Source organism: Cherax quadricarinatus, chromosome 93 (genome assembly GCF_038502225.1).
Source record: "Cherax quadricarinatus isolate ZL_2023a chromosome 93, ASM3850222v1, whole genome shotgun sequence".
Classification (NCBI taxonomy): Eukaryota; Metazoa; Arthropoda; class Malacostraca; order Decapoda; family Parastacidae; genus Cherax; species Cherax quadricarinatus.
This window is the reverse complement of record NC_091384.1, coordinates 8960090-8985411: the sequence shown is the minus strand read 5'-3', so window position 1 is coordinate 8985411 and position 25322 is coordinate 8960090. Positions and strand designations below refer to the sequence as shown.

The 25322-nt window shown below is 42.0% G+C and overlaps 1 protein-coding gene across 1 annotated transcript in view; it reads left to right on the top strand.

The window, feature by feature from the left end:
- Positions 1-21016: 21016 nt before the first annotated feature.
- The window catches only part of LOC128703385 (putative tyrosinase-like protein tyr-3), a 19941-nt gene continuing 15635 nt past the window's right edge, over positions 21017-25322 (top strand). The window contains exon 1 of the mRNA XM_070104676.1: positions 21017-21351. Coding sequence (XP_069960777.1) covers positions 21291-21351 — 61 coding nt within the window. The 5' untranslated portion in view covers positions 21017-21290. The remainder of the gene's footprint in view (positions 21352-25322) is intronic.

Genomic DNA, 25322 nt, shown 5'->3' with positions numbered 1-25322 from the left:
TCTCAACCATCATACACTTCCCTAACCCTCCTCTGATCCCTCATACACCTCCCTAATCCTCCTCTAAACCATCATACACCTCCCTAACCCTCCTCTGATCCGTCATACACCTCCCTAATCCTCCTCTGACCCATCATACACCTCCCTAATCCTCCTCTGACCCATCATACACCTCCCTAATCCTCCTCTGACCCATCATACACCTCCCTAATCCTCCTCTGACCCATCATACACCTCCCTAATCCTCTTCTCAACCATCATACACCTCTCTAATCCTCCTCTGATCCCTCATACACCTCTCTAATCCTCCTCTGACCCATCATACACCTCCCTAATCCTCCTCTGACCCATCATACACCTCCCTAATCCTCCTCTGACCCATCATACACCTCCCTAATCCTCCTCTGACCCATCATACACCTCCCTAATCCTCCTCTGACCCATCATACACCTCCCTAATCCTCTTCTCAACCATCATACACCTCTCTAATCCTCCTCTGATCCCTCATACACCTCTCTAATCCTCCTCTGACCCATCATACACCTCCCTAATCCTCCTCTGACCCATCATACACCTCCCTAATCCTCCTCTCAACCATCATACACCTACCTAATCCTCCTCTGATCCCTCATACGCCTCCCTAATACTCTCAACCATCATACACCTCCCTAATCCTCCTCTCAACCATCATACACCTCCCTAATCCTCCTCTCAACCATCTTACACCTACCTAATCCTCCTCTCAACCATCATACACCTCCCTAACCCTCCTCTGATCCCTCATACACCTCCCTAATCCTTTTCTCAACCATTATACATCTCCCTAATCCTCCTCTGAACCATCATACACCTCCCTAATCCTCTTCTCAACCATCATACACCTACCTAATCCTCTTCTCAACCATCATACACCTACCTAATCCTCCTCTGATCCCTCATACGCCTCCCTAATCCTCTCAACTATCATACACCTTCCTAATCCTCCTCTCAACCATCATACACCTTCCTAATCCTCCTCTCAACCATCATACACTTCCCTAACCCTCCTCTGATCCCTCATACACCTCCCTAATCCTCCTCTAAACCATCATACACCTCCCTAACCCTCCTCTGATCCGTCATACACCTCCCTAATCCTCCTCTGACCCATCATACACCTCCCTAATCCTCCTCTGACCCATCATACACCTCCCTAATCCTCCTCTGACCCATCATACACCTCCCTAATCCTCCTCTGACCCATCATACACCTCCCTAATCCTCTTCTCAACCATCATACACCTCTCTAATCCTCCTCTGATCCCTCATACACCTCTCTAATCCTCCTCTGACCCATCATACACCTCCCTAATCCTCCTCTGACCCATCATACACCTCCCTAATCCTCCTCTGACCCATCATACACCTCCCTAATCCTCCTCTGACCCATCATACACCTCCCTAATCCTCTTCTCAACCATCATACACCTCTCTAATCCTCCTCTGATCCCTCATACACCTCTCTAATCCTCCTCTGATCCCTCATACACCTCCCTAATCCTCCAGATACTACTCATTACTCATAAATCTTACCAGTGTCATAACAGCATCTATGTATAACGTAAATACCCATACACAAAACTATGTATACCAGATGTATACAAGTCTGCTATTCATACATCTATGGTGTATTCTGCAACCTCTCCCCCATACAACGCATGTATACACCATACCTAGTATTCATACTATACGTAGTTTCAGTAGTATACATATACATAGCATATATAGTATACATAGTATAGATAGTATGCATAGTATATATAGTATACATAGTATGTATAGTATACATAGTATATATAGTATACATAGTATGTATAGTATACATAGTATACATACTATGAATACTATGCATATTATACATAGTATTCATGGTATACATACTATACATGGTATACATAGTATGCGTAGTATACACTGTATACATAGTATACATACTATACATAGTATACATCATATACATAGTATACATACTATACATGGTATACATAGTATGCATAGTATACATTGTATACATAGTACACATACTATACATAGTATACATGATATACATAGTATACATACTATACATGGTATACATGATATACATAGTATACATACTATACATGGTATACATAGTATGCGTAGTATACATTGTATACATAGTATACATACTATACATAGTATACATGATATACATAGTATACATACTATACATGGTATACATGATATACATAGTATACATACTATACATAGTATACATGATATACATAGTATACATACTATACATGGTATACATGATATACATAGTATACATACTATACATGGTATACATAGTATGCGTAGTATACATTGTATACATAGTATACATACTATACATAGTATACATGATATACATAGTATACATACTATACATGGTATACATAGTATGCATACTATACACAGTATACCTAAGATACATAGTATACATAATATGTTATACATAGTATACATAATATACATAGTATACATAATACACATAGTATGCATGATATACATAGTATACATACTATACATGGTATACATAGTATGCATACTATACACAGTATACCTAAGATACATAGTATACATAATATGTTATACATAGTATACATAATACACATAGTATGCATGATATACATAGTATAATTAGTATACAGAGTATACATAGACTGGTATATATTTTCTAGCTGGTAAGGGATGTATATTCCTCTCTGAGTGTTCGCTGATCTGATTGGTTCGATACGTCGTTCTGGGTCGAGGTTCTGATGGGAACAACATTTCGCTCTCTGTAGAGCTTTATATAAAGTCACGTTTCACACCTCTGTGTAGAGCTTTATAAAGCTACGTTCCACCCTGTGTAGAGCTTTATCGAGTCCCTTTTCATCCTGTGTAGAGCTTTAACCTGTCACATTTCGCTCTGTGTAGAGCTTTATCGAGTCACGTTTCACCCTGTGTAGAGCTTTAACGAGTCACGTTTCGCTCTGTGTAGAGCTTTATTGAGCCACGTTTCGCTCTGTGTAGAGCTTAATAAAGCCACGTTTCACTCTGTTTAGAGCTTTTGAAAGAAACTGTTTCGCCCCCCTTCTATATAGAGCTTTATCAAGCCTCCACAAAGCTCTACAAAGGGCGAAACGTTGCCCCAATAAAAGCTTACCCTGAAACCTTTCTTTCACTTGGTATATACGAGCATATATACCTTTCCCCTTAAGGGAATATACCTTCCATGAGCGTATATACCTTCCCCTTATTTTAAGGAGTAGTATTCCTCTTCTATCGCTTAAGTGCGTGTATATCCCTCTATTTCGAAAGGTATATACGGATATACATTTGATCTAACATAGAGTATATCCCACTGTTTAAAAAAGGTATACTCAGACATACACTTGATTTAGAGGTATAACCACTGGAAGTGGTTGTATATATATACATATATAGGATATATACCGATGGTTATGCCAAGGTATATTCATGTTATACAAGGTATTAGACGGTTAGTTATTTATTTTGAGAATAGACTTAGAATATATACCTGTTGGAGGGAGACCTAAGTATACTGGAACTGTTTATACTGTTTCGTCTGTTGGTGTAGATTTAATGGTGAGCGAAAAGTCTGTGAGTTGGTCCAGTGTACACTGTACATGTGTCCAGTGTACACTGTGTGTCCAGTGTACACTGTACATGTGTCCAGTGTACACTGTGTCCAGTGTACACTGTACATGTGTCCAGTGTACACTGTACGTGTGTCCAGTGTACACTGTACATGTGTCCAGTGTACACTGTGTGTCCATTGTACACTGTACATGTGTCCAGTGTACACTGTACATGTGTCCAGTGTACACTGTACATGTGTCCAGTGTACACTGTACATGTGTCCAGTGTACACTGTACATGTGTCCAGTGTACACTACATGTGTCCAGTGTACACTGTACATGTGTCCAGTGTACACTGTACATGTGTCCAGTGTACACTGTACATGTGTCCAGTGTACACTGTACATGTGTCCAGTGTACACTGTACATGTGTCCAGTGTACACTGTACATGTGTCCAGTGTACACTGTGTCCAGTGTACACTGTACATGTGTCCAGTGTACACTGTACATGTGTCCAGTGTACACTGTACATGTGTCCAGTGCACACTGTACATGTGTCCAGTGTACACTGGGCACATGTACAGTGTACACTGTACATGTGTCCAGTGTACACTGTACATGTGTCCAGTGTACACTATACATGTGTCCAGTGTACACTGTACATGTGTCCAGTGTACACTGTACATGTGTCCAGTGTACACTGTACATGTGTCCAGTGTACACTGTACATGTGTCCAGTGTACACTGTACATGTGTCCAGTGTACACTATACATGTGTCCAGTGTACACTGTACATGTGTCCAGTGTACACTGTACATGTGTCCAGTGTACACTGTACATGTGTCCAGTGTACACTGTGTCCAGTGTACACTGTACATGTGTCCAGTGTACACTGTACATGTGTCCAGTGTACACTGTACATGTGTCCAGTGTACACTGTACATGTGTCCAGTGTACACTGTACATGTCCAGTGTACACTGTACATGTGTCCAGTGTACACTGTGTCCAGTGTACACTGTGTCCAGTGTACACTGTACATGTGTCCAGTGTACACTGTACATGTGTCCAGTGTACACTGTACATGTGTCCAGTGCACACTGTACATGTGTTTAGTGTACACTGTACATGTGTCCAGTGTACACTGTACATGTGTTCAGTGTACACTGTACATGTGTCCAGTGTACACTGTACATGTGTCCAGTGTACACTGTACATGTGTCCAGTGTACACTGTACATGTGTCCAGTGTACACTGTACATGTGTCCAGTGTACACTGTACATGTGTCCAGTGTACACTGTACATGTGTCCAGGCGGAGATGTGAGTAGGCTTTGTGTTCTAAGTAACACTACTTGTAACACTTGTGTTCTAACACCACTTGTAACACCACTTGTAACACTTGTGTTCTAACACCACTTGTAACACCACTTGTAACACTTGTGTTCTAACACCACTTGTAACACCACTTGTAACACTTGTGTTCTAACACCACTTGTAACACCACTTGTAACACTTGTGTTCTAACACCACTTGTAACACTTGTGTTCTAACACCACTTGTAACACTTGTGTTCTAACACCACTTGTAACACCACTTGTAACACTTGTGTTCTAACACCACTTGTAACACCACTTGTAACACTTGTGTTCTAACACCACTTGTAACACCACTTGTAACAATTGTGTTCTAACACCACTTGTAACACTTGTGTTCTAACACCACTTGTAACACCACTTGTAACACTTGTGTTCTAACACCACTTGTAACACCACTTGTAACACTTGTGTTCTAACACCACTTGTAACACCACTTGTAACACTTGTGTTCTAACACCACTTGTAACACTTGTGTTCTAACACCACTTGTAACACCACTTGTAACACTTGTAACACCACTTGTAACACCACTTGTAACACTTGTGTTCTAACACCACTTGTAACACTTGTGTTCTAACACTTGTAACACTACTTGTAACACTTGTAACACCACTTGTAACACTTGTGTTCTAACACCACTTGTAACACTTGTGTTTTAACACCACTTGTAACACCACTTGTAACACTTGTGTTCTAACACCACTTGTAACACCACTTGTAACACCACTTGTAACACTTGTGTTTTAACACCACTTGTAACACCACTTGTAACACTTGTGTTCTAACACCACTTGTAACACCACTTGTAACACTTGTGTTCTAACACCACTTGTAACACTTGTAACACCATTTGTAACACTTGTGTTCTAACATCACTTGTAACACCACTTGTAACACCACTTGTAACACCATTTGTAACACTTGTGTTCTAACATCACTTGTAACACCACTTGTAACGACACTTGTAACACTTGTGTTCTAACACCACTTGTAACACCACTTGTAACACCACTTTTAACACTTGTAACACCACTTTTAACACTTGTAACACCACTTTTAACACTTGTAACACCACTTGTAACACCACTTGTAACAACACTTGTAACAACACTTGTAACACTTGTAACAGCACTTGTAACACTTGTAACACCACTTGTAACACCACTTGTAACACTTGTAACACCACTTGTAACACTTGTAACACCACTTGTAACACTTGTAACACCACTTAGTGTCACCTTGAAACACAGATTAAAGTTAGAACTTAACTCTTCCTTATCACCACTTAAGTGTAACCTAATTTACTCTGGTTCAAGTTGCACTTCTCCTGACACTAAACCAGCTTACTCAAGCTTAGACTACTGTGGCATCTAGTAAGCTTACACGCTAAGCTTACCTGATAAGCTCACCTGATAAGCTTGACTGGTAATCTTACCTTCTAAGCTAACCTTCTAAGCTTACCTGCTAAGCTTACCTAATAAGCTTATCTACTAAGCTTGCTAAGTTTACCTTGCAAGCTAGCCTTCCAAGCTTACCTTCTAAGATAGCTTTCTAAGTTTACCAGGTAAGCTTATCTGCTAAGCTTACATGCTTACCTTACCTTCTAAGTTAGCCTTCCAAGCTTACCTTCAAAGCTTATCAGGTAAGCTTACCTGGTAAGATTACATTCTAAGCTTACCTGGTAAGCATACCTAGCAAACTTACCTTCTAAGCTTACATAGTAAGCTTACCTTCTAAGCTTACCTTCTAAGCTTACATAGTAAGCTTACCTTCTAAGCTTACCTTCTAAGCTTACATAGTAAGCTTACCTTCTAAGCTTACCTTCTAAGCTTACATAGTAAGCTTACCTTCTAAGCTTACCTTATAAGCTTACCAGGCAATCTAAGCTTACATAGTAAACTTACCTTCTAAGCTTACCTGGTAAGCTTACCTTGTAAACTTTCCCTTTAAGATTACCCTTTAAGCTTACTGTTAGAGCCTTAGGGTAGCCTTCTCTGTTTTCTGTTAACAGATTTAAACAGTGGTCTGAATTCCCGTTGTGTTCTGTTGCAACGGAAATTTTGGGTCGAAATCTGTTGCTTACGTAAATCCCAAATCCGTCGATTAAATATGTCGTAAATCCGTCGCCTAAATCCTTAAATCCGCCCCTTAAGATATGTGAATATAATTTTCTTACCGATTCAAAATTCTTCCTTAAATCTGCCCCCGAAATCGGGACTGGTTTAGTGGCTGATAGGCAAATTTCACTGAAATCTGGTCTGGATTAATGCTTGATAGATAGATTTCAGCGAAATCTGGTCTATATTTTCTGATTGTCAGATTTCACCCAAATCTAGTCTCGATTAATGACTGATAGCCGGATTTCACTGAAATCAGTTCTGGATTAATATCCGATAGGCACATTTCCCTGATAAAAAGATTTAACTGAAATCTGATCTTGAGTAATTGATATCCAGATTTTACTTAAATCTAGTTATCAGTTTTCAGATTCCACTAAAATCTGATCTAATAAGATTTCATTAAAATTATGAAATTTTACTGAAATCTGATTACAAGTTAACATATTTAGCTGAAATCTGGATATATATCATCATATTTCACTGAAATCTGGTTACAAGTTATAGTTCACTGAAATCTGATTATATGTCAGAATTCACTGAAATCTGGCTATAAGTCACAAATTTCAATGAAATCTGGTTGCAGATTATCATATTTCACTGAAATCTGGTTATGTCATCAAGTTTCACTGAAATCTGGTTGTAAGTCACAAATTTCAATGAAATCTGGTTGCAGATTATCATATTTCACTGAAATCTGGTTATATGTCTTCAGAATTCACTGAAATCTGGTTGCACATTATCATATTTCGTTGAAATCTGGTCAAATGTCATCAGAATTCACTGAAATCTGGCTGTAAGTCACAAATTTCAATGAAATCTGGTTGCAGATTATCATATTTCACTGAAATCTGGTTATGTCATCAAGTTTCACTGAAATCTGGCTGTAAGTCACAAATTTCAATGAAATCTGGTTGCAGATTATCATATTTCACTGAAATCTGGTTATATGTCTTCAGAATTCACTGAAATCTGGTTGCACATTATCATATTTCGTTGAAATCTGGTCAAATGTCATCAGAATTCACTGAAATCTGGCTGTAAGTCACAAATTTCAATGAAATCTGGTTGCAGATTATCATATTTCACTGAAATCTGGATATATCTCTTCAGAATTCACTGAAATCTGGTTGCACATTATCATATTTCGTTGAAATCTGGTCAAATGTCATCAGAATTCACTGAAATCCGGCCTGGATTAATGGGTATTAATAAAAGTGGGGATTATGAACGAGGAGAAAGGTAGGTGGGCGAAACAGAGCTACGTCTGAAGGTCATAGTTACAGGTTGTTGAACAAACTCTTACTGGGGCGACATTTCGCTCTGTGTAGAGCTTTAGGATACGTATCGCCCTCTGTAGAGGTTTATCAAGTCACGTTTCACTCTATGTAGACCATTTCTATGACATGTTTCGCCCTTTGAAGAACTTTATGATACTTTTCGCTCTGTGTAGAGCTTTATAGTGATATAATTCACTGTGTAGAGCTTAATGGTGACGTTTCTCTGAGTAGAGCTTTATCAGTAGTAATGAGATTTAAAGGGAGCTTTATGGGAGTTTATTTGCAACGTTTCGCTCCCACGGTGAGCTTTATAAAGCCACGGGTATGCCAATTAAGCTTAAAGCGTGAGCAAAACGTCTCTACCTACCCTGAGCTCTATCAAACCACGACAAAGTTCTACATTGAGCAAAACGTCGCAGCCAAAGCTCTACACAGCTCGAAGCTCTCCCCCAATAAAGGCTTGTTCCACAACGTGTCGCTTTTATTACCCTTTCGCTCAGAGACACACACCTCTCTGTGTATATACACTGAGTAGCATACACCTCTCAGTGTATATACACTGAGAAACATACACCTCTCAGTGTATATACACTGAGAAACATACACCTCTCAGTGTATATACACTGAGAAACATACACCTCTCAGTGTATATACACTGAGAAACATACACCTCTCAGTGTATATACAGAAATATACATCTTTCAATCTATATACACTGAGAACCATACACGTCTCAGTGTATATTGATAGTGTATAGAGGTATAAGCTGGCTTGGGTCACTCGCTTGTTCAGAGGCGAGTTGGTAACCTCTTAAGCTCGCAGAGAAACGTTGTCGTTACACTGATAAACCATCCAAAACGTGTGGAGTGTGGTGGTGCTAGAGTGTGTTGTAGGGTGTGTGCTGACCTTCCACTACCTGCAGTACCTCCTTAAACACGCTAAAAATGCATCACCTGTCACTGCTGTGACTTATAATGCATTCCTCGCTCATACAACAGGTGTAGTGTTGACTCAGGATGGCGCAGGCTGGTCACAGATGATTGGTGTTTTAGGAAAACATGTGACCAGTGTTCAGAGGTGACACCGTGACAACTATGTTCGGTTTTAAGAATAAATTTGAACAAGAAGACGCTTCTGTTCCTTATAGTCTTCTGGGATGGAATTGAACACCGTAGATATGAAGATGCAAGTGATAAACTTGGACAGACTCACACTCCTTCACCTTGTGTACTCGTTGAGCTCCTGCGATCTCACAGCTTCAGCAAGTACTTTGTTAATGTAATGTAGTCGAAGTGAGCCTCCTAAATTGCACCACTAACAAGCTCCTTCACCTGGAACTTGTTGCTGGCTGAAGACACTGTAAGAACCGACAAATTTGAGAACTAGCTTATACATACCAGGGTTTTGAGTGGAATTTTGCAACATGACTTTCAACCTGGTACCACCATACTGTCCTTTGAATTGGCATTACGATTAGAAGTAAGCTTATCTGTTGCCTTCTTGAGATTTTATCGTCGTCTCTGAGAGACGAGCTGGGAAGTCCGCAACTTCTTAACGTTGAAATTCTCATTATCACGGAGAGGTTGAGGCAGAACGAGAGCTTGTCACGGCTACACAATGTCAAGTTGGGTGCCTCTTCACCTGTGCTGTTATGGGACGAGTTGTTCAGGTGGGACAACTCGGATTAATGGTCACCTTTAGGCTTCTGTGATTTGTTAGGACAGGTAAGACTTGTCAGGAAACAGCTCAAGAGCTTCCTGACGCGAGTCTTAGTCATATGATGACCTGCAGCTGGAGCTTCTGGCCATCTGGCCGAGGCCTTCCACTAGCTTACCCATCCACCCCTTCAAAAACTATGGTATTGATTTCTGTTTTCAGTAAGGTGATATGGAGCTTGGTTTATGCCAAATCAATAACAAGGATCCTGTATTGTGGCGTTAACGATCGCTGATCCATCGTTCAACAAGAAGACAGACTTGTAGATGAATGGTTCAGAGAACCGACATGTTGATAAATTAGACACATGTGCAACTCTTGGGTATCTTTATTGAGGAAACGTTTCGCCACGCAGTGGCTTCATCAGTCCATACGTAGGAGAAACTTGAAGAACAGGAGAAGAATGAGGTAATCAGTCCCTCAACCTTGAGTCGATGTGTTCAGTCCATCAATCTTGAATAGAATACGGCATATGAGCGGAGAAGCAGCTTATAAACCGTATGGCAGGAGAGGTGTAGCAGTCATAGGTGGTGTCACATTTGTTCAATGTGGAAGTAGGTCACCACCTATGACTGCTGCACCTCTCCTGCCATACGGTTTATAAGCTGCTTCTCCTCTCATATGCCGTATTCTATTCAAGATTGATGGACTGAACACATCGACTCAAGGTTGAGGGACTGATTACCTCATTCTTCTCCTGTTCTTCAAGTTTCTCCTACGTATGGACTGATGAAGCCACTGTGTGGCGAAACGTTTCCTCAATAAAGATACCCAAGAGTTGCACATGTGTCTAATTTATCAAGAAGACAGACACACGAGTAGGCATTAGGGAAGAAAACAGATTTTCTGACAGCATTAGCAACCATCTCGACAGTTTTGTTAGGGTTCACAGTTCACATTTCCTTGTCTTGTTAAAGATAATTGGTAGAAAATGCCGACACGGTGAAAAAACAAACACAAATGCAGAAAAACGCGATTCGTTGTTGACTCCATTTCGCCCACACAGATAAATAGATCTACCCAGAGAGTACATATACTCACGTACTCTCTGCTCAGGTAGATCTGTTTGTGACATCTGTTTGTGAAAGGTAGCCAATAAAGATTCGCATTAACCTGCATTTGTGTATATTTTTCCCACTGTGTCAAGTTATCCATCACAAGCAGGTGTCTGTTACCCGTCTCTGAGGTCTGGAAGTTCGTCAACAGGGCGACAGAAGCTCTCTTTGTCTGGTGTTAGGACCGGTGGCGGCGCCTTTGTACCGGAGACACGACACATTTATGCACTCTTTGCAATTTCCGCTGCTATTTTAGGTCGGAAATATTTCCTTCTTACGTATGTGACACAGCGGTGTTGGTCTGGCTGCGCTGCTCTTGGGATATCATGGATCAATTTCACAGTTGCTGGTACTAGTGATTCTGGGATCACTAGTCACGATCCGCTAGTCTGACCACTCAACACTTACTTGACAACTAAGTTCTTCATCAAGGAGTGTTTTGGTAATGATTTCAACAAGGACTTCTTGCTCATGAGGCAAACTGTACGCAGACACACAGATGAGTTTAGTGTCTTTGTCGAGAGGAGTACAGTGAGAAATAAGTTGGGTTAAACCCGTGGGTTTACAGTCTAGTGCTACCACAGAGCGAGCACTATTGAGAACTTTGAGAAATCTAGGACTTTCTCAGGATAGTCTGTCGAAGCTAGGTCACCCTTGAGCACTGGCCGGATGCTGGAAGCTGCAGAAGATTCTCCTGCAAGAACTGCTCCTGTAAGCTGGTCTGCCGATAAGATTTTCTTCGGATTTATAGCCCCAGAGGTTTAGCCACAAAGGATAAACCAAAAGAGTCAGTGGTTCAACAAGAACTGTCTTATTTCCACTGTGGTCCTTCAATCTTGTCCCCCAGAATGCGGCCAACACCAGTCGACTAACACCTAGGAAAACTCACAAGATCAACGACTGTCAGTGACCTTTCTCAGGGTGAAATCTGTACTACGATCCTTCACGACCAGAAATCGCAGTTTACAACGTCGTACAGTGTTCAAGGATAGTTTAGAGAACCACACCCTTGACTCTGCACGCATCCCTATCAACTAGCGCGTGTTCCCACATACCGTAACTGGAGTGAGCGATTTACCTAAGTACCGCCATTCCCTGAACAAGCAGTATGTTCACTGAACCGTGACATGAGTCAGTCACCTACCACCAGGGATACTACTGCTGCTTGATTGCCATCATGGGGACTGATAGTCCCCATACACTGCTTTCCAGTCGTGACTGTAGTTGGTCAGAACAAGAGTCCAACTGCTGAGAGAGTCTCTTTCTATTCCATGGGTTTCCAGACACTTAGCATACTCAGTAACTGAGAAATTTTGTAACATGCACCTCTCAGTGTATATACACTGACACCTCTCAGTGTATATACACTGACATACACCTCTCAGTGTATATACACTGACATACACCTCTCAGTGTATATACACTGACACCTCTCAGTGTATATACACTGACATACACCTCTCAGTGTATATACACTGACATACACCTCTCAGTGTATATACACTGACACCTCTCAGTGTATATACACTGACATACACCTCTCAGTGTATATACACTGACATACACCTCTCAGTGTATATACACTGACATACACCTCTCAGTGTATATACACTGTTACTGAATAATTATTTATCAGAGAACACCCATCTATCAGAGAACACCCATCTATCAGAGAACACCCATCTATCAGAGAACACCCATCTATCAGAGAACACCTATCTATCAGAGAACACCCATCTATCAGAGAACACCCATCTATCAGAGAACACCCATCTATCAGAGAACACCTATCTATCAGAGAACACCTATCTATCAGAGAACACCTATCTATCAGAGAACACCCATCTATCAGAGAACACCCATCTATCAGAGAACACCCATCTATCAGAGAACACCCATCTATCAGAGAACACCTTTCTATCAGAGAACACCTATCTATCAGAGAACACCCATCTATCAGAGAACACCCATCTATCAGAGAACACCTATCTATCAGAGAACACCCATCTATCAGAGAACACCCATCTATCAGAGAACACCTTTCTATCAGAGAACACCTATCTATCAGAGAACACCCATCTATCAGAGAACACCTATCTATCAGAGAACACCCATCTATCAGAGAACACCTTTCTATCAGAGAACACCCATCTATCAGAGAACACCCATCTATCAGAGAACACCCATCTATCAGAGAACACCTATCTATCAGAGAACACCCATCTATCAGAGAACACCTATCTATCAGAGAACACCTATCTATCAGAGAACACCCATCTATCAGAGAACACCCATCTATCAGAGAACACCTATCTATCAGAGAACACCCATCTATCAGAGAACACCCATCTATCAGAGAACACCCATCTATCAGAGAACACCCATCTATCAGAGAACACCCATCTATCAGAGAACACCCATCTATCAGAGAACACCTATCTATCAGAGAACACCCATCTATCAGAGAACACCTATCTATCAGAGAACACCTATCTATCAGAGAACACCCATCTATCAGAGAACACCCATCTATCAGAGAACACCTATCTATCAGAGAACACCTATCTATCAGAGAACACCTATCTATCAGAGAACACCCATCTATCAGAGAACACCTATCTATCAGAGAACACCCATCTATCAGAGAACACCCATCTATCAGAGAACACCTATCTATCAGAGAACACCCATCTATCAGAGAACACCTATCTATCAGAGAACACCTATCTATCAGAGAACACCCATCTATCAGAGAACACCCATCTATCAGAGAACACCTATCTATCAGAGAACACCCATCTATCAGAGAACACCTATCTATCAGAGAACACCTATCTATCAGAGAACACCCATCTATCAGAGAACACCTATCTATCAGAGAACACCCATCTATCAGAGAACACCTATCTATCAGAGAACACCTATCTATCAGAGAACACCTATCTATCAGAGAACACCTATCTATCAGAAAACACCCATCTATCAGAGAACACCTATCTATCAGAGAACACCTATCTATCAGAGAACACCCATCTATCAGAGAACACCTATCTATCAGAGAACACCTATCTATCAGAGAACACCTATCTATCAGAGAACACCCATCTATCAGAGAACACCCATCTATCAGAGAACACCTATCTATCAGAGAACACCTATCTATCAGAGAACACCTATCTATCAGAGAACACCTATCTATCAGAGAACACCTATCTATCAGAGAACACCTATCTATCAGAGAACACCCATCTATCAGAGAACACCCATCTATCAGAGAACACCTATCTATCAGAGAACACCTATCTATCAGAGAACACCTATCTATCAGAGAACACCTATCTATCAGAGAACACCCATCTATCAGAGAACACCCATCTATCAGAGAACACCCATCTATCAGAGAACACCCATCTATCAGAGAACACCCATCTATCAGAGAACACCTATCTATCAGAGAACACCTATCTATCAGAGAACACCTATCTATCAGAGAACACCTATCTATCAGAGAACACCCATCTATCAGAGAACACCTATCTATCAGAGAACACCTATCTATCAGAGAACACCTATCAGAGAACACCTATCTATCAGAGAACACCTATCTATCAGAGAACACCCATCTATCAGAGAACACCCATCTATCAGAGAACACCCATCTATCAGAGAACACCTATCTATCAGAGAACACCTATCTATCAGAGAACACCTATCTATCAGAGAACACCTATCTATCAGAGAACACCTATCAGAGAACACCTATCTATCAGAGAACACCTATCTATCAGAGAACACCTATCTATCAGAGAACACCCATCTATCAGAGAACACCCATCTCTCAGAGAACACCTATCTATCAGAGAACACCCATCTATCAGAGAACACCCATCTATCAGAGAACACCCATCTATCAGAGAACACCTATCTATCAGAGAACACCTATCTATCAGAGAACACCTATCTATCAGAGAACACCTATCTATCAGAGAACACCTATCTATCAGAGAACACCCATCTATCAGAGAACACCCATCTATCAGAGAACACCCATCTATCAGAGAACACCTATCTATCAGAGAACACCTATCTATCAGAGAACACCTATCTATCAGAGAACACCTATCTATCAGAGAACACCTATCTATCAGAGAACACCTATCTATCAGAGAACACCTATCTATCAGAGAACACCTATCTATCAGAGAACACCTATCTATCAGAGAACACCTATCTATCAGAGAACACCCATCTATCAGAGAACACCCATCTATCAGAGAACACCTATCTATCAGAGAACACCTATCTATCAGAGAACACCTATCTATCAGAGAACACCTATCTATCAGAGAACACCTATCTATCAGAGAACACCCATCTATCAGAGAACACCCATCTATCAGAGAACACCCATCTATCAGAGAACACCTATCAGAGAACACCTATCTATCAGAGAACACCTATCTATCAGAGAACACCTATCTATCAGAGAACACCCATCTATCAGAGAACACCCATCTATCAGAGAACACCTATCTATCAGAGAACACCTATCTATCAGAGAACACCTATCTATCAGAGAACACCCATCTATCAGAGAACACCCATCTATCAGAGAACACCTATCTATCAGAGAACACCTATCTATCAGAGAACATCTATCTATCAGAGAACACCTATCTATCAGAGAACACCTATCTATCAGAGAACACCTATCTATCAGAGAACACCCATCTATCAGAGAACACCTATCTGTGAACATGTCTACCCCTGAACAAATGTTATCATGAATCTATCCCAACGAAGCAAAGATAACAGATAGATCACTATGGATAGAGGTCAATCTATTATACCGGACTCAAGAAGAACAAAAAGAGAAATCCCAGGTGAGAACAAGACATAGAACAGTAGGTTCTTGCACCACTGAAGAACAGATGAGTACACTGAAAGAGAACACTAAGTGTCAGGTGACCAAGACTGTTCAACCACCTCATAGATACTTAGTTGCTGATCAGCCGGACTGTGGTGCAAAGGTTGTGCCTGCGGCCAGCAGTATGAGCATACAGTCAGGAGTCTTCAACACCCTTGACTGTCTACAAGATCCCTGACTGTCTTCAAGATCTCTGTCTTCAAGACCCCTGACTGTCTACAAGACCCTTGACTGTCTTCAAGACCCCTGACTGTCTTCAAGACCCTTGACTGTCTTCAAGACCCCTGACTGTCTTCAAGACCCTTGACTGTCTTCAAGATCTCTGTCTTCAAGACCCTTGACTGTCTTCAAGATCTCTGTCTTCAAGACCCCTGACTCTTCAAGACCCTTGACTGTCTACAAGATCCCTGACTGTCTTCAAGACTCTTGGTTGTCTTCAAGACCTCTGACTGTCTTCAAGACCCCTGACTGTCTTCAAGACCCTTGACTGTTTTCAAGACCCTTGACTGTCTTCAAGACCCTTGACTGTCTTCAAGACCCCTGACTGTCTACAAGACCCTTGACTGTCTTCAAGACCCTTGACTGTCTTCAAGACCCCTGACTGTCTACAAGACCCTTGACTGTCTTCAAGACCCCTGACTGTCTTCAAGACCCTTGACTGTCTTCAAGACCCTTGACTGTCTTCAAGATCTCTGTCTTCAAGACCCCTGACTGTCTACAAGATCCCTGACTGTCTTCAAGTTCTCTGATTGTCTTCAAGACCCCTGACTGTCTTCAAGACTCTTGGTTGTCTTCAAGACCTCTGACTGTCTTCAAGACCCCTGTCTTCAAGACCCCTGACTGTCTTCAAGACCTCTGACTGTCTTCAAGACCCCTGACTGTCTTCAAAACTCCTGGTTGTCTTCAAGACCCTTGCCTGTCTACAAGACCCCTGACTGTCTTCAAGACCTCTGACTGTCTTCAAGACCACTGACTGTCTTCAAGACCTCTGACTGTCTTCAAGACCCCTGACTGTCTTCAAGACCCCTGACTGTCTTCAAGACCCCTGACTGTCTTCAAGACCCAAGTCTGTCTACAAACCCCTGACTGTCTTCAAGACCCCTGACTGTCTTCAAGGCCCCTGACTGTCTTCAAGATCCCTAACTGTCTACAAACCCCTGACTGTCTTCAAGACCCCTGGCTGTCTTCCAGAAGGCGCTGGACAGACATCTAAAGTCAGCAACTGACCAGCCGGGCTGTGGTTCCTACGTTAGCTTACGTGCGGCCAACAGTAACAGCCTGGTTGATCAGGTCCTGAACCACCACGAGGCCTGGTCACGGACCGGGTCGTGGAGGCGTTGACCCCTGGGATAATCTCCAGGTAGTGTACCATTATCACATTGTGCCATATTGTTCCAGTGTACCATTATCACACTATACCATACTGTACCATAGTGTACCATTATCACACTGTACCATACTGTACCATAGTGTACCATTATCACATAACATACTGTACCATAGTGTACCATTGTGTACCATTATCACATACCATAGTGTACCATTATCACATTATACCATAGTGTACCATTATCACATACCATAGTGTACCATTATCACATTATACCATACTGTACCACAGTGTACCATTATCACATTGTTCCTTATTGTACCATAGTGTACTATTACCATATTGTACCATTATCACACTATACTATACTGTACCACACTGTACCATTATCCCATACGATATTGTACCACACTGTACCATTATCAGATTATACTATACTGTACCATAGTGTACCATTATCACACTATACTATACTGTACCACACTGTACCATTTTCGCATTATACCATATTGTACCACACTGTACCATTATCAAATACCATACTGTACCATTATCACATTGTACTGCATTGGACCATTAACACATTGTACCATATTGTACCCCAGTGTTGCATTATGACATTGTACCACATTGTACCACATTGTACCACATTGTACCATCCAGCAGAGAATGAAAATAAAAATCTATAGAATAAAATACTTTCAAAATCCTTCAAATATTATTATTATTACTATTATTATTGCAAAAATAATACGTACTATATATATATATATATATATATATATATATATATATATATATATATATATATATATATATATATATTATGTATATCAGGTATATACACAGTGTATATTAAGTATGTTCCGGGTTATCCATTATTCTCTACGCGTGGAGCGTTCAACCCGTTTGGGTCCTTCAGTAGTGCCAGCTCATCCCGGAAGTGGCAGGAAGATGAGTAGGCAGGTGGCACTTTCTTATCCCTCCCAAAATTAAGGCACTTTCCACAATGTTTCGCCCAGAGCTCAGTGAAGATGGTCACTTCCGAACGAAATGTTGTGGAACTGGTACGTTGTCTGTGTTTCTAAAATTCGTCCCTGTGAAAGTGTACTGTCCGTGGTACTTCCCTGTTACGTAAGTACAGTGCTGAGAGCACTTCCTTGATCGATGAACTCCGGAAAGTATTGGCCAGTAGGCCTTCTGCAGTGCTCCTTCTTTCTTATGTTCTGTGTAGTTGTTGGGGGAGTTTGGGAGATGGTTCGCCCGTCTTGTGGAGTTATAGGAGGTTAGAGGAGAGCTGGGAGAGTATTTTGTATGTTGTTATTGTGTCTCCTCTCTTGTTTGTCTTGTGATGATGGTTGGTGTTATATATGTGTGTGTGTACTGACCTAATTGTGGTTGCAGGGGTCGATTCATAGGTTCTGGCCCCGCCTCTTCACAGGTCGCGACTAGGTCCACTCATTCCCTGCTCCAAGAGCTTTAACATACCTCGTCTTAAAGCTATGTATGTTTCCTGCCTCCACTACATCACTTCCCAGACTATTCCACTTCCTGACAACTCTATGACTGAAGAAATACTTCCTAACATCCCTGTCTTCATCTTCCAATTGTGTGTGTGTGTGTGTGTGTGTGTGTGTGTGTGTGTGTGTGTTAGTTACCATTTTGTCCTAGGCACATGTCGATTAGACACTAGGCCTGTTTGTGTGTGTGTGTGTGTGTGTGTGTGTGTGTGTGTGTAGTGTGTGTGTGTGTGTAGTGTGTGTGTGTGTGTACTCACCTAATTGTGGTTGCAGGGGTCAATACTCAACTCCTGGCCCCGCCTCTTCACCGACCGCTACTAGGTCCTCTCTCCCCCTGCTCCACGAGCTTTATCATACCTCGTCTTAAAACTATGTATAGTTCCTGCCTCCACTACATCGCTTGCCAGACTATTCCACTTCCTAACTACTCTGTGACTGAAGAAATACTTCCTAACATCCCTTTGACTCATCTGAGTCTTCAGCTTCCAATTGTGACCCTTGTTTCTGTGTCCCATCTCTGGAACATCCTGTCTCTGTCCACCTTGTCTATTCCACGCAGTATTTTGTATGTCGTTATCATGTCTCCTCTGACCCTCCTGTCCTCCAGTGTTGTCAGACCGATTTCCCTTAACCTTTCTTCATAGGACATTCCCCTTAGCTCTGGAACTAGCCTTGCTGCAAACCTTTGCACTTTCTCTAATTTCTTGACGTGTTTGACCAGGTGTGGGTTCCAAACTGGTGCTGCATACCCCAGTATGGGCCTGACGTACACAGTGTATAAAGTCTTCAACGATTCGTTACTGAGGTACTGGAACGCTATTCTCAGGTTTGCCAAGCGCCCATATGCCGCAGCAGTTATCTGGTTAATGTGTGCTTCTGGCGATGTACTCGGTATTATACTCACTCCTAGGTCTTTCTCCTTGTGTGAGGTTTGCAGCCTTTGACCTCCTAGCCTATACTCTATCTGTAGTTTTCTTTGCCCTCCTCCGATCTTCATGACTTTGTGTGTGTGTGTGTGTGTGTGTGTGTGTGTGTGTGTGTGTGTGTGTGTGTGTGTGTGTGTGTGTGTGGGGAAGGGGGAGGAAAAGTTGGCTTAGAACGTAGTGGTGCGAGGTTTAGGAGTCGTAAAGATGGGTCAGGAGTGTGTAAAATGGGTGCAAAGTAACACCCCTGGTCAACCAGCAAGCAAAGTCGAGAAGCAACAAAGATTCACAATATAACTTGGTCCTTCAAGGAACGAAGGAGCCTAAATGCTAAAGGGATCCAACTGCAAGGATTTCAGGTACCATTGCCTTCCTCAGATCAAAGCTCACGTTCCCAAGGCGCCGTATGTTATAATAATAATAATAATAATAATAATAATAATAATTATAATAATTATAAAAAAACTGGAATGGGAATGGAAAATCCTGTGTGTGTGTGTGTACATGAACTAAGTCTTCAGTACACCAAGCATACATAGTAACATACACACAAAGACTAAGAAATACACAGAGAACAATACAAAACTCGGAAATGCCGCTAAGAAACAATTACATACAACTGTCCAATAATCTACACAGAACTTACTAAAGACAAAACATACACACACACACACACACCAAACACATTATACACACAAAAACATACACCAATATACATAGAGACAGAAACATATCTTGAAGACCAGGAGCATTATATATATATATATATATATATATATATATATATATATATATATATATATATATATATATATATATATATATATCTTTCAGTGATTCTTACTTAAATCAGTATCGTAACTCTTCCTTGTCCTCGTAACTAACATTAATATTGCAGTTACGAGAGAATTTGTAATTCAATTTATTGTTGATTAGTTGATAACCTGAGAAATTCAGGAAGGGACAGGTGGAGTGCCGCTACAACGGGGTTTTCTGATGAACGAGGGCAAGTGTTCACTATATGGGGGTTTCTGTACGTCCGGGGATACCACGTGATGTAATAGTGACGTCACAGTGACGTCACGGTGACGTCCAAGGTGAGGCGAGTATATAACGACAGAGCTGGCAACAAGAGCCGTCATTCTCTTTTGAAGCTCCGCAGTGAAAGTATTGAACCTCCCCATCCCTCGCTACCCCACGGGGCCTTTGTAAATTATCCCCCGACGTCGCCCCTATCGCGAAAAGCTTCAAGGGAAGAGGGAACTGAACCTTTGAACGGGAAATCCCAAAGGACTAGTCGTGTTGAACTCGCCACAAGGGGGAATCCCAGAGGAGTAAAGTTGTTGAACTCTGGGACGGAGGACGAAGCAAGGTGCAACCTGTTGATACCTGGAGCATTTTTAAGCATTTGTGTATAATGGAGCAGTGTTTGTGGTTCACCTGCCTCCTGGTGGTGTTGGCCCACACTCAGGCCCAAGGTTAGTGCTTCACATTTCATGCCTGAAACCTGTTTCAGGTGTAAAACCTGTTTCAGGAAGACTTGTGGTATCTGAACCCTGAGGCTCGGGTATCGGAAACTGGTCCACTTTAACTGTGTTTCGTCTGCTTCCTGGTGGTCTTGGTCCACACTCAGGTTAGTGCTTCAAGTTTCATGCCTGAAACCTGTTTCAGGTGCAAAACCTGTTTCAGGAAGACTTGTGGTATCTGAACCCTGAGACTCGGGTATCAGAAACTGTTTCGTCTGCTTCCTGGTGGTCTTGGTCCACACTCAGGTTAGTGCTTCAAGTTTCATGCCTGAAACCTGTTTCAGGTAGTCTTCTACTATCCAGATCTTCTGGCTGGAATAGTACAAACTAGTCAGTTACTATCCAGGTACAAGAAATCTGAGCAGCGTCACCAGCAACCAACAGACTACAAACCCGATGTTTCGCTCCATCCTGGTCCATGACCGCAGGTCCAGTGGTTTACAATAAACCATCTCATTAAACCATGAAAGTCAATGTTTTTTTATTATTTTGTCCAAAATTCCATTTGACTCTAAATATTAATCTAAATTTATATCTGAGTTTAAATTCTATCTACTACGTTATTGTTGGTTTATTGGGTTTAAAGTCTACTGCACGAGGGTTGGTTTATTGGGTTTAAAGTCTATCTACTTCACTAGACTACACTACCTTCATTTATCTTCCTCAATCTCTCTCCTTCCTTCCTTCCTTCCTTCCTTCCTTCCTTCCTTCCTTCCTTCCTTCCTTCCGTCTCTGTACAACGTACAGTTATGCACGAATTAACCAGGACGCAGAAAGCGTTGATATGTACTCACTGTTCAGCCTTGAGGGTAATGGTAGTTCATGGTGGTCATGGTAGTTCATGGTGGTAATGGTAGTTCATGGTGGTCATGGTAGTTCATGGTGGTCATGGTAGTTCATGGTAGTTCATGGTGATCATGGTAGTTCATGGTGGTAATGGTAGTTCATGGTAGTTCATGGTGGTCATGGTAGTTCATGGTGGTAATGGTAGTTCATGGTGGTAATGGTAGTTCATGGTAGTTCATGGTGGTAATGGTAGTTCATGGTGGTAATGGTAGTTCATGGTGGTCATGGTAGTTCATGGTGGTAATGGTAGTTCATGGTAGTTCATGGTGATCATGGTAGTTCATGGTGATCATGGTAGTTCATGGTGGTCATGGTAGTTCATGGTGGTCATGGTAGTTCATGGTGGTCATGGTAGTTCATGGTGGTCATGGTAGTTCATGGTGGTCATGGTAGTTCATGGTGGTCATGGCAGTTCATGGTGGTCATGGTAGTTCATGGTGGTCATGGTAGTTCATGGTGGTAATGGTAGTTCATGGTGATCATGGTAGTTCATGGTGGTCATGGTAGTTCATGGTGGTAATGGTAGTTCATGGTGGTCATGGTAGTTCATGGTGGTCATGGTAGTTCATGGTGGTCATGGTAGTTCATGGTGGTCATGGTAGTTCATGGTGGTAATGGTAGTTCATGGTGGTAATGGTAGTTCATGGTGGTCATGGTAGTTCATGGTGGTAATGGTAGTTCATGGTGGTCATGGTAGTTCATGGTGGTAATGGTAGTTCATGGTGGTCATGGTAGTTCATGGTGGTAATGGTAGTTCATGGTGGTAATGGTAGTTCATGGTGGTCATGGTAGTTCATGGTGGTAATGGTAGTTCATGGTGGTCATGGTAGTTCATGGTGGTAATGGTAGTTCATGGTGGTAATGGTAGTTCATGGTGATCATGGTAGTTCATGGTGGTAATGGTAGTTCATGGTGGTAATGGTAGTTCATGGTGGTCATGGTAGTTCATGGTGGTCATGGTAGTTCATGGTGGTAATGGTAGTTCATGGTGGTAATGGTAGTTCATGGTGGTCATGGTAGTTCATGGTGGTAATGGTAGTTCATGGTGGTAATGGTAGTTCATGGTGATCATGGTAGTTCATGGTGGTCATGGTAGTTCATGGTGGTCATGGTAGTTCATGGTGGTCATGGTGGTCATGGTAGTTCATGGTGGTAATGGTAGTTCATGGTGGTCATGGTAGTTCATGGTGGTAATGGTAGTTCATGGTCATGGTAGTTCATGGTGGTAATGGTAGTTCATGGTCATGGTAGTTCATGGTGGCAATGATAGTTCATGGTGATAATGGTAGTTCATGGTTATAATGGTAGTTCATGGTGATAATGGTAGTTCATGGTGGCAATGGTAGTTCATGGTGATAATGGTAGTTCATGGTGGTAATGGTAGTTCATGGTGATAATGGTAGTTCATGGTGGTAATGGTAGTTCATGGTGATAATGGTAGTTCATGGTGATAATGTTAGTTCATGGTGGTAATGGTAGTTCATGGTGATAATGTTAGTTCATGGTGATAATGTTAGTTCATGGTGGTAATGGTAGTTCATGGTGATAATAGTAGTTCATGGTGGTAATGGTAGTTCATGGTTATAATGGTAGTTCAGGTGGCTGCATCTTGTTGTGGTCTGTAAGCTTTCAACACAGTACCACACAAGACACTGGTTAGTAGGCAATGAACTGCAATGACTCGGGGAATAACTGACAGGAAGGAAACGAGTGTTGGCATGTAATGAGGTGTCAGAGTGGGCGTATGTGTCGAGAGGGGTTCCACAAGGGTCAGTCCTGGGTCTGGTGCTCTTTCTTGTATATGTGAATGATGTGATGGAAGAAATATTCAGAGAGGCGTCCCAATTCGTAGATGATGTGAAGTTAATAAGGAGAATACATGGGAACGAGGATCGGGTAGGATTACAAGGGGATCTAGACAGGCTGCAAGCCTGGTCTGTCAAATAGCTTCTGGAGTTTATTATTGTTCGTGCTGTTGAACAGCGGTTTAGTGCCGATGGAGGTAGCGTAGGTAGCAATGATACGGCCGTGGACTAGTTTGGCTTTAATTGGATAGGAGTGAGTACACAACGGGCGGTGTGAGGGAGTGACCGCAAGCCAGTCCGTGGAGGGGGAGCTCTTGTGCCTATCAAGTCGGTCGGCCTAGGAGTGAGACCGAATGGGCTCAGCCTCCCACTGACCTGGGTGAGCCTACAGAGGGCAGCACTTAAATGCCGCGAAATATGAACTAGTCAGAACAGACGGCTAGGCTGTCTGTCCTGACAGTACAGGCTTTCTACATTTAACCCCAGCTAGTGCAAAGTTGTGAAGCTTGGAAAAAGACAAAGAAGACTGCAGACGGAGTACAGGCCACAAACCTCACTTCAGGAAGAAGATCCTGGGGTGAGCATCATTCAGAACACGTCCCTTGAGGCGCACATTAACCAAATAACTGCTGCAGCATATGGGCGCCTGGCAAACCTGAGAATAGCATTTCAATATCTAAGTAAGGAGCCATAAACGACCCTGTACACCGTGTACGTTAGGGCCATATTGGAGTATGCAGCACCAGTATGGAACCCACACCTAGCCAAACACACCAAGAAATTGGAGAAAGTGCAAAAGTTTGCAACAAGACTAATCCTGGAGCTAACGGGTATATCTTATGAGGAGAGGTTAAGGGAAGTCAACCTGATGACACTGGAGGACAGGAGAGAGAGGCAGGACTTGATAACGACTCTGAACACTGAGAGGAATTGACAAGGTGGACAGGGCTAACATGTTGCAGAGATGAGACACAGGAACAAGGGGACACAACTGGAAACTGAAAAATTAGATGAGTCATAGGGATGTTAGGAAGTATTTCTTTAGCCTTAGATTGTCAGGAAGTGGAAAAAATCTGGAGAGTGAAATAGTGGAGGCACGATCCATACATAGCTTTAAGACGAGATATGATCAGGCTCTTGGAGCAGGTAGTGTGACCTAGTAGCGGCTAGTGAAGATACGGGGCCAGGAGCTGTGGTTTGACCCCTGCAACCACATATAGGTGAGTACACACACACACACACACACACACACACACACACACAGCAGAGGCG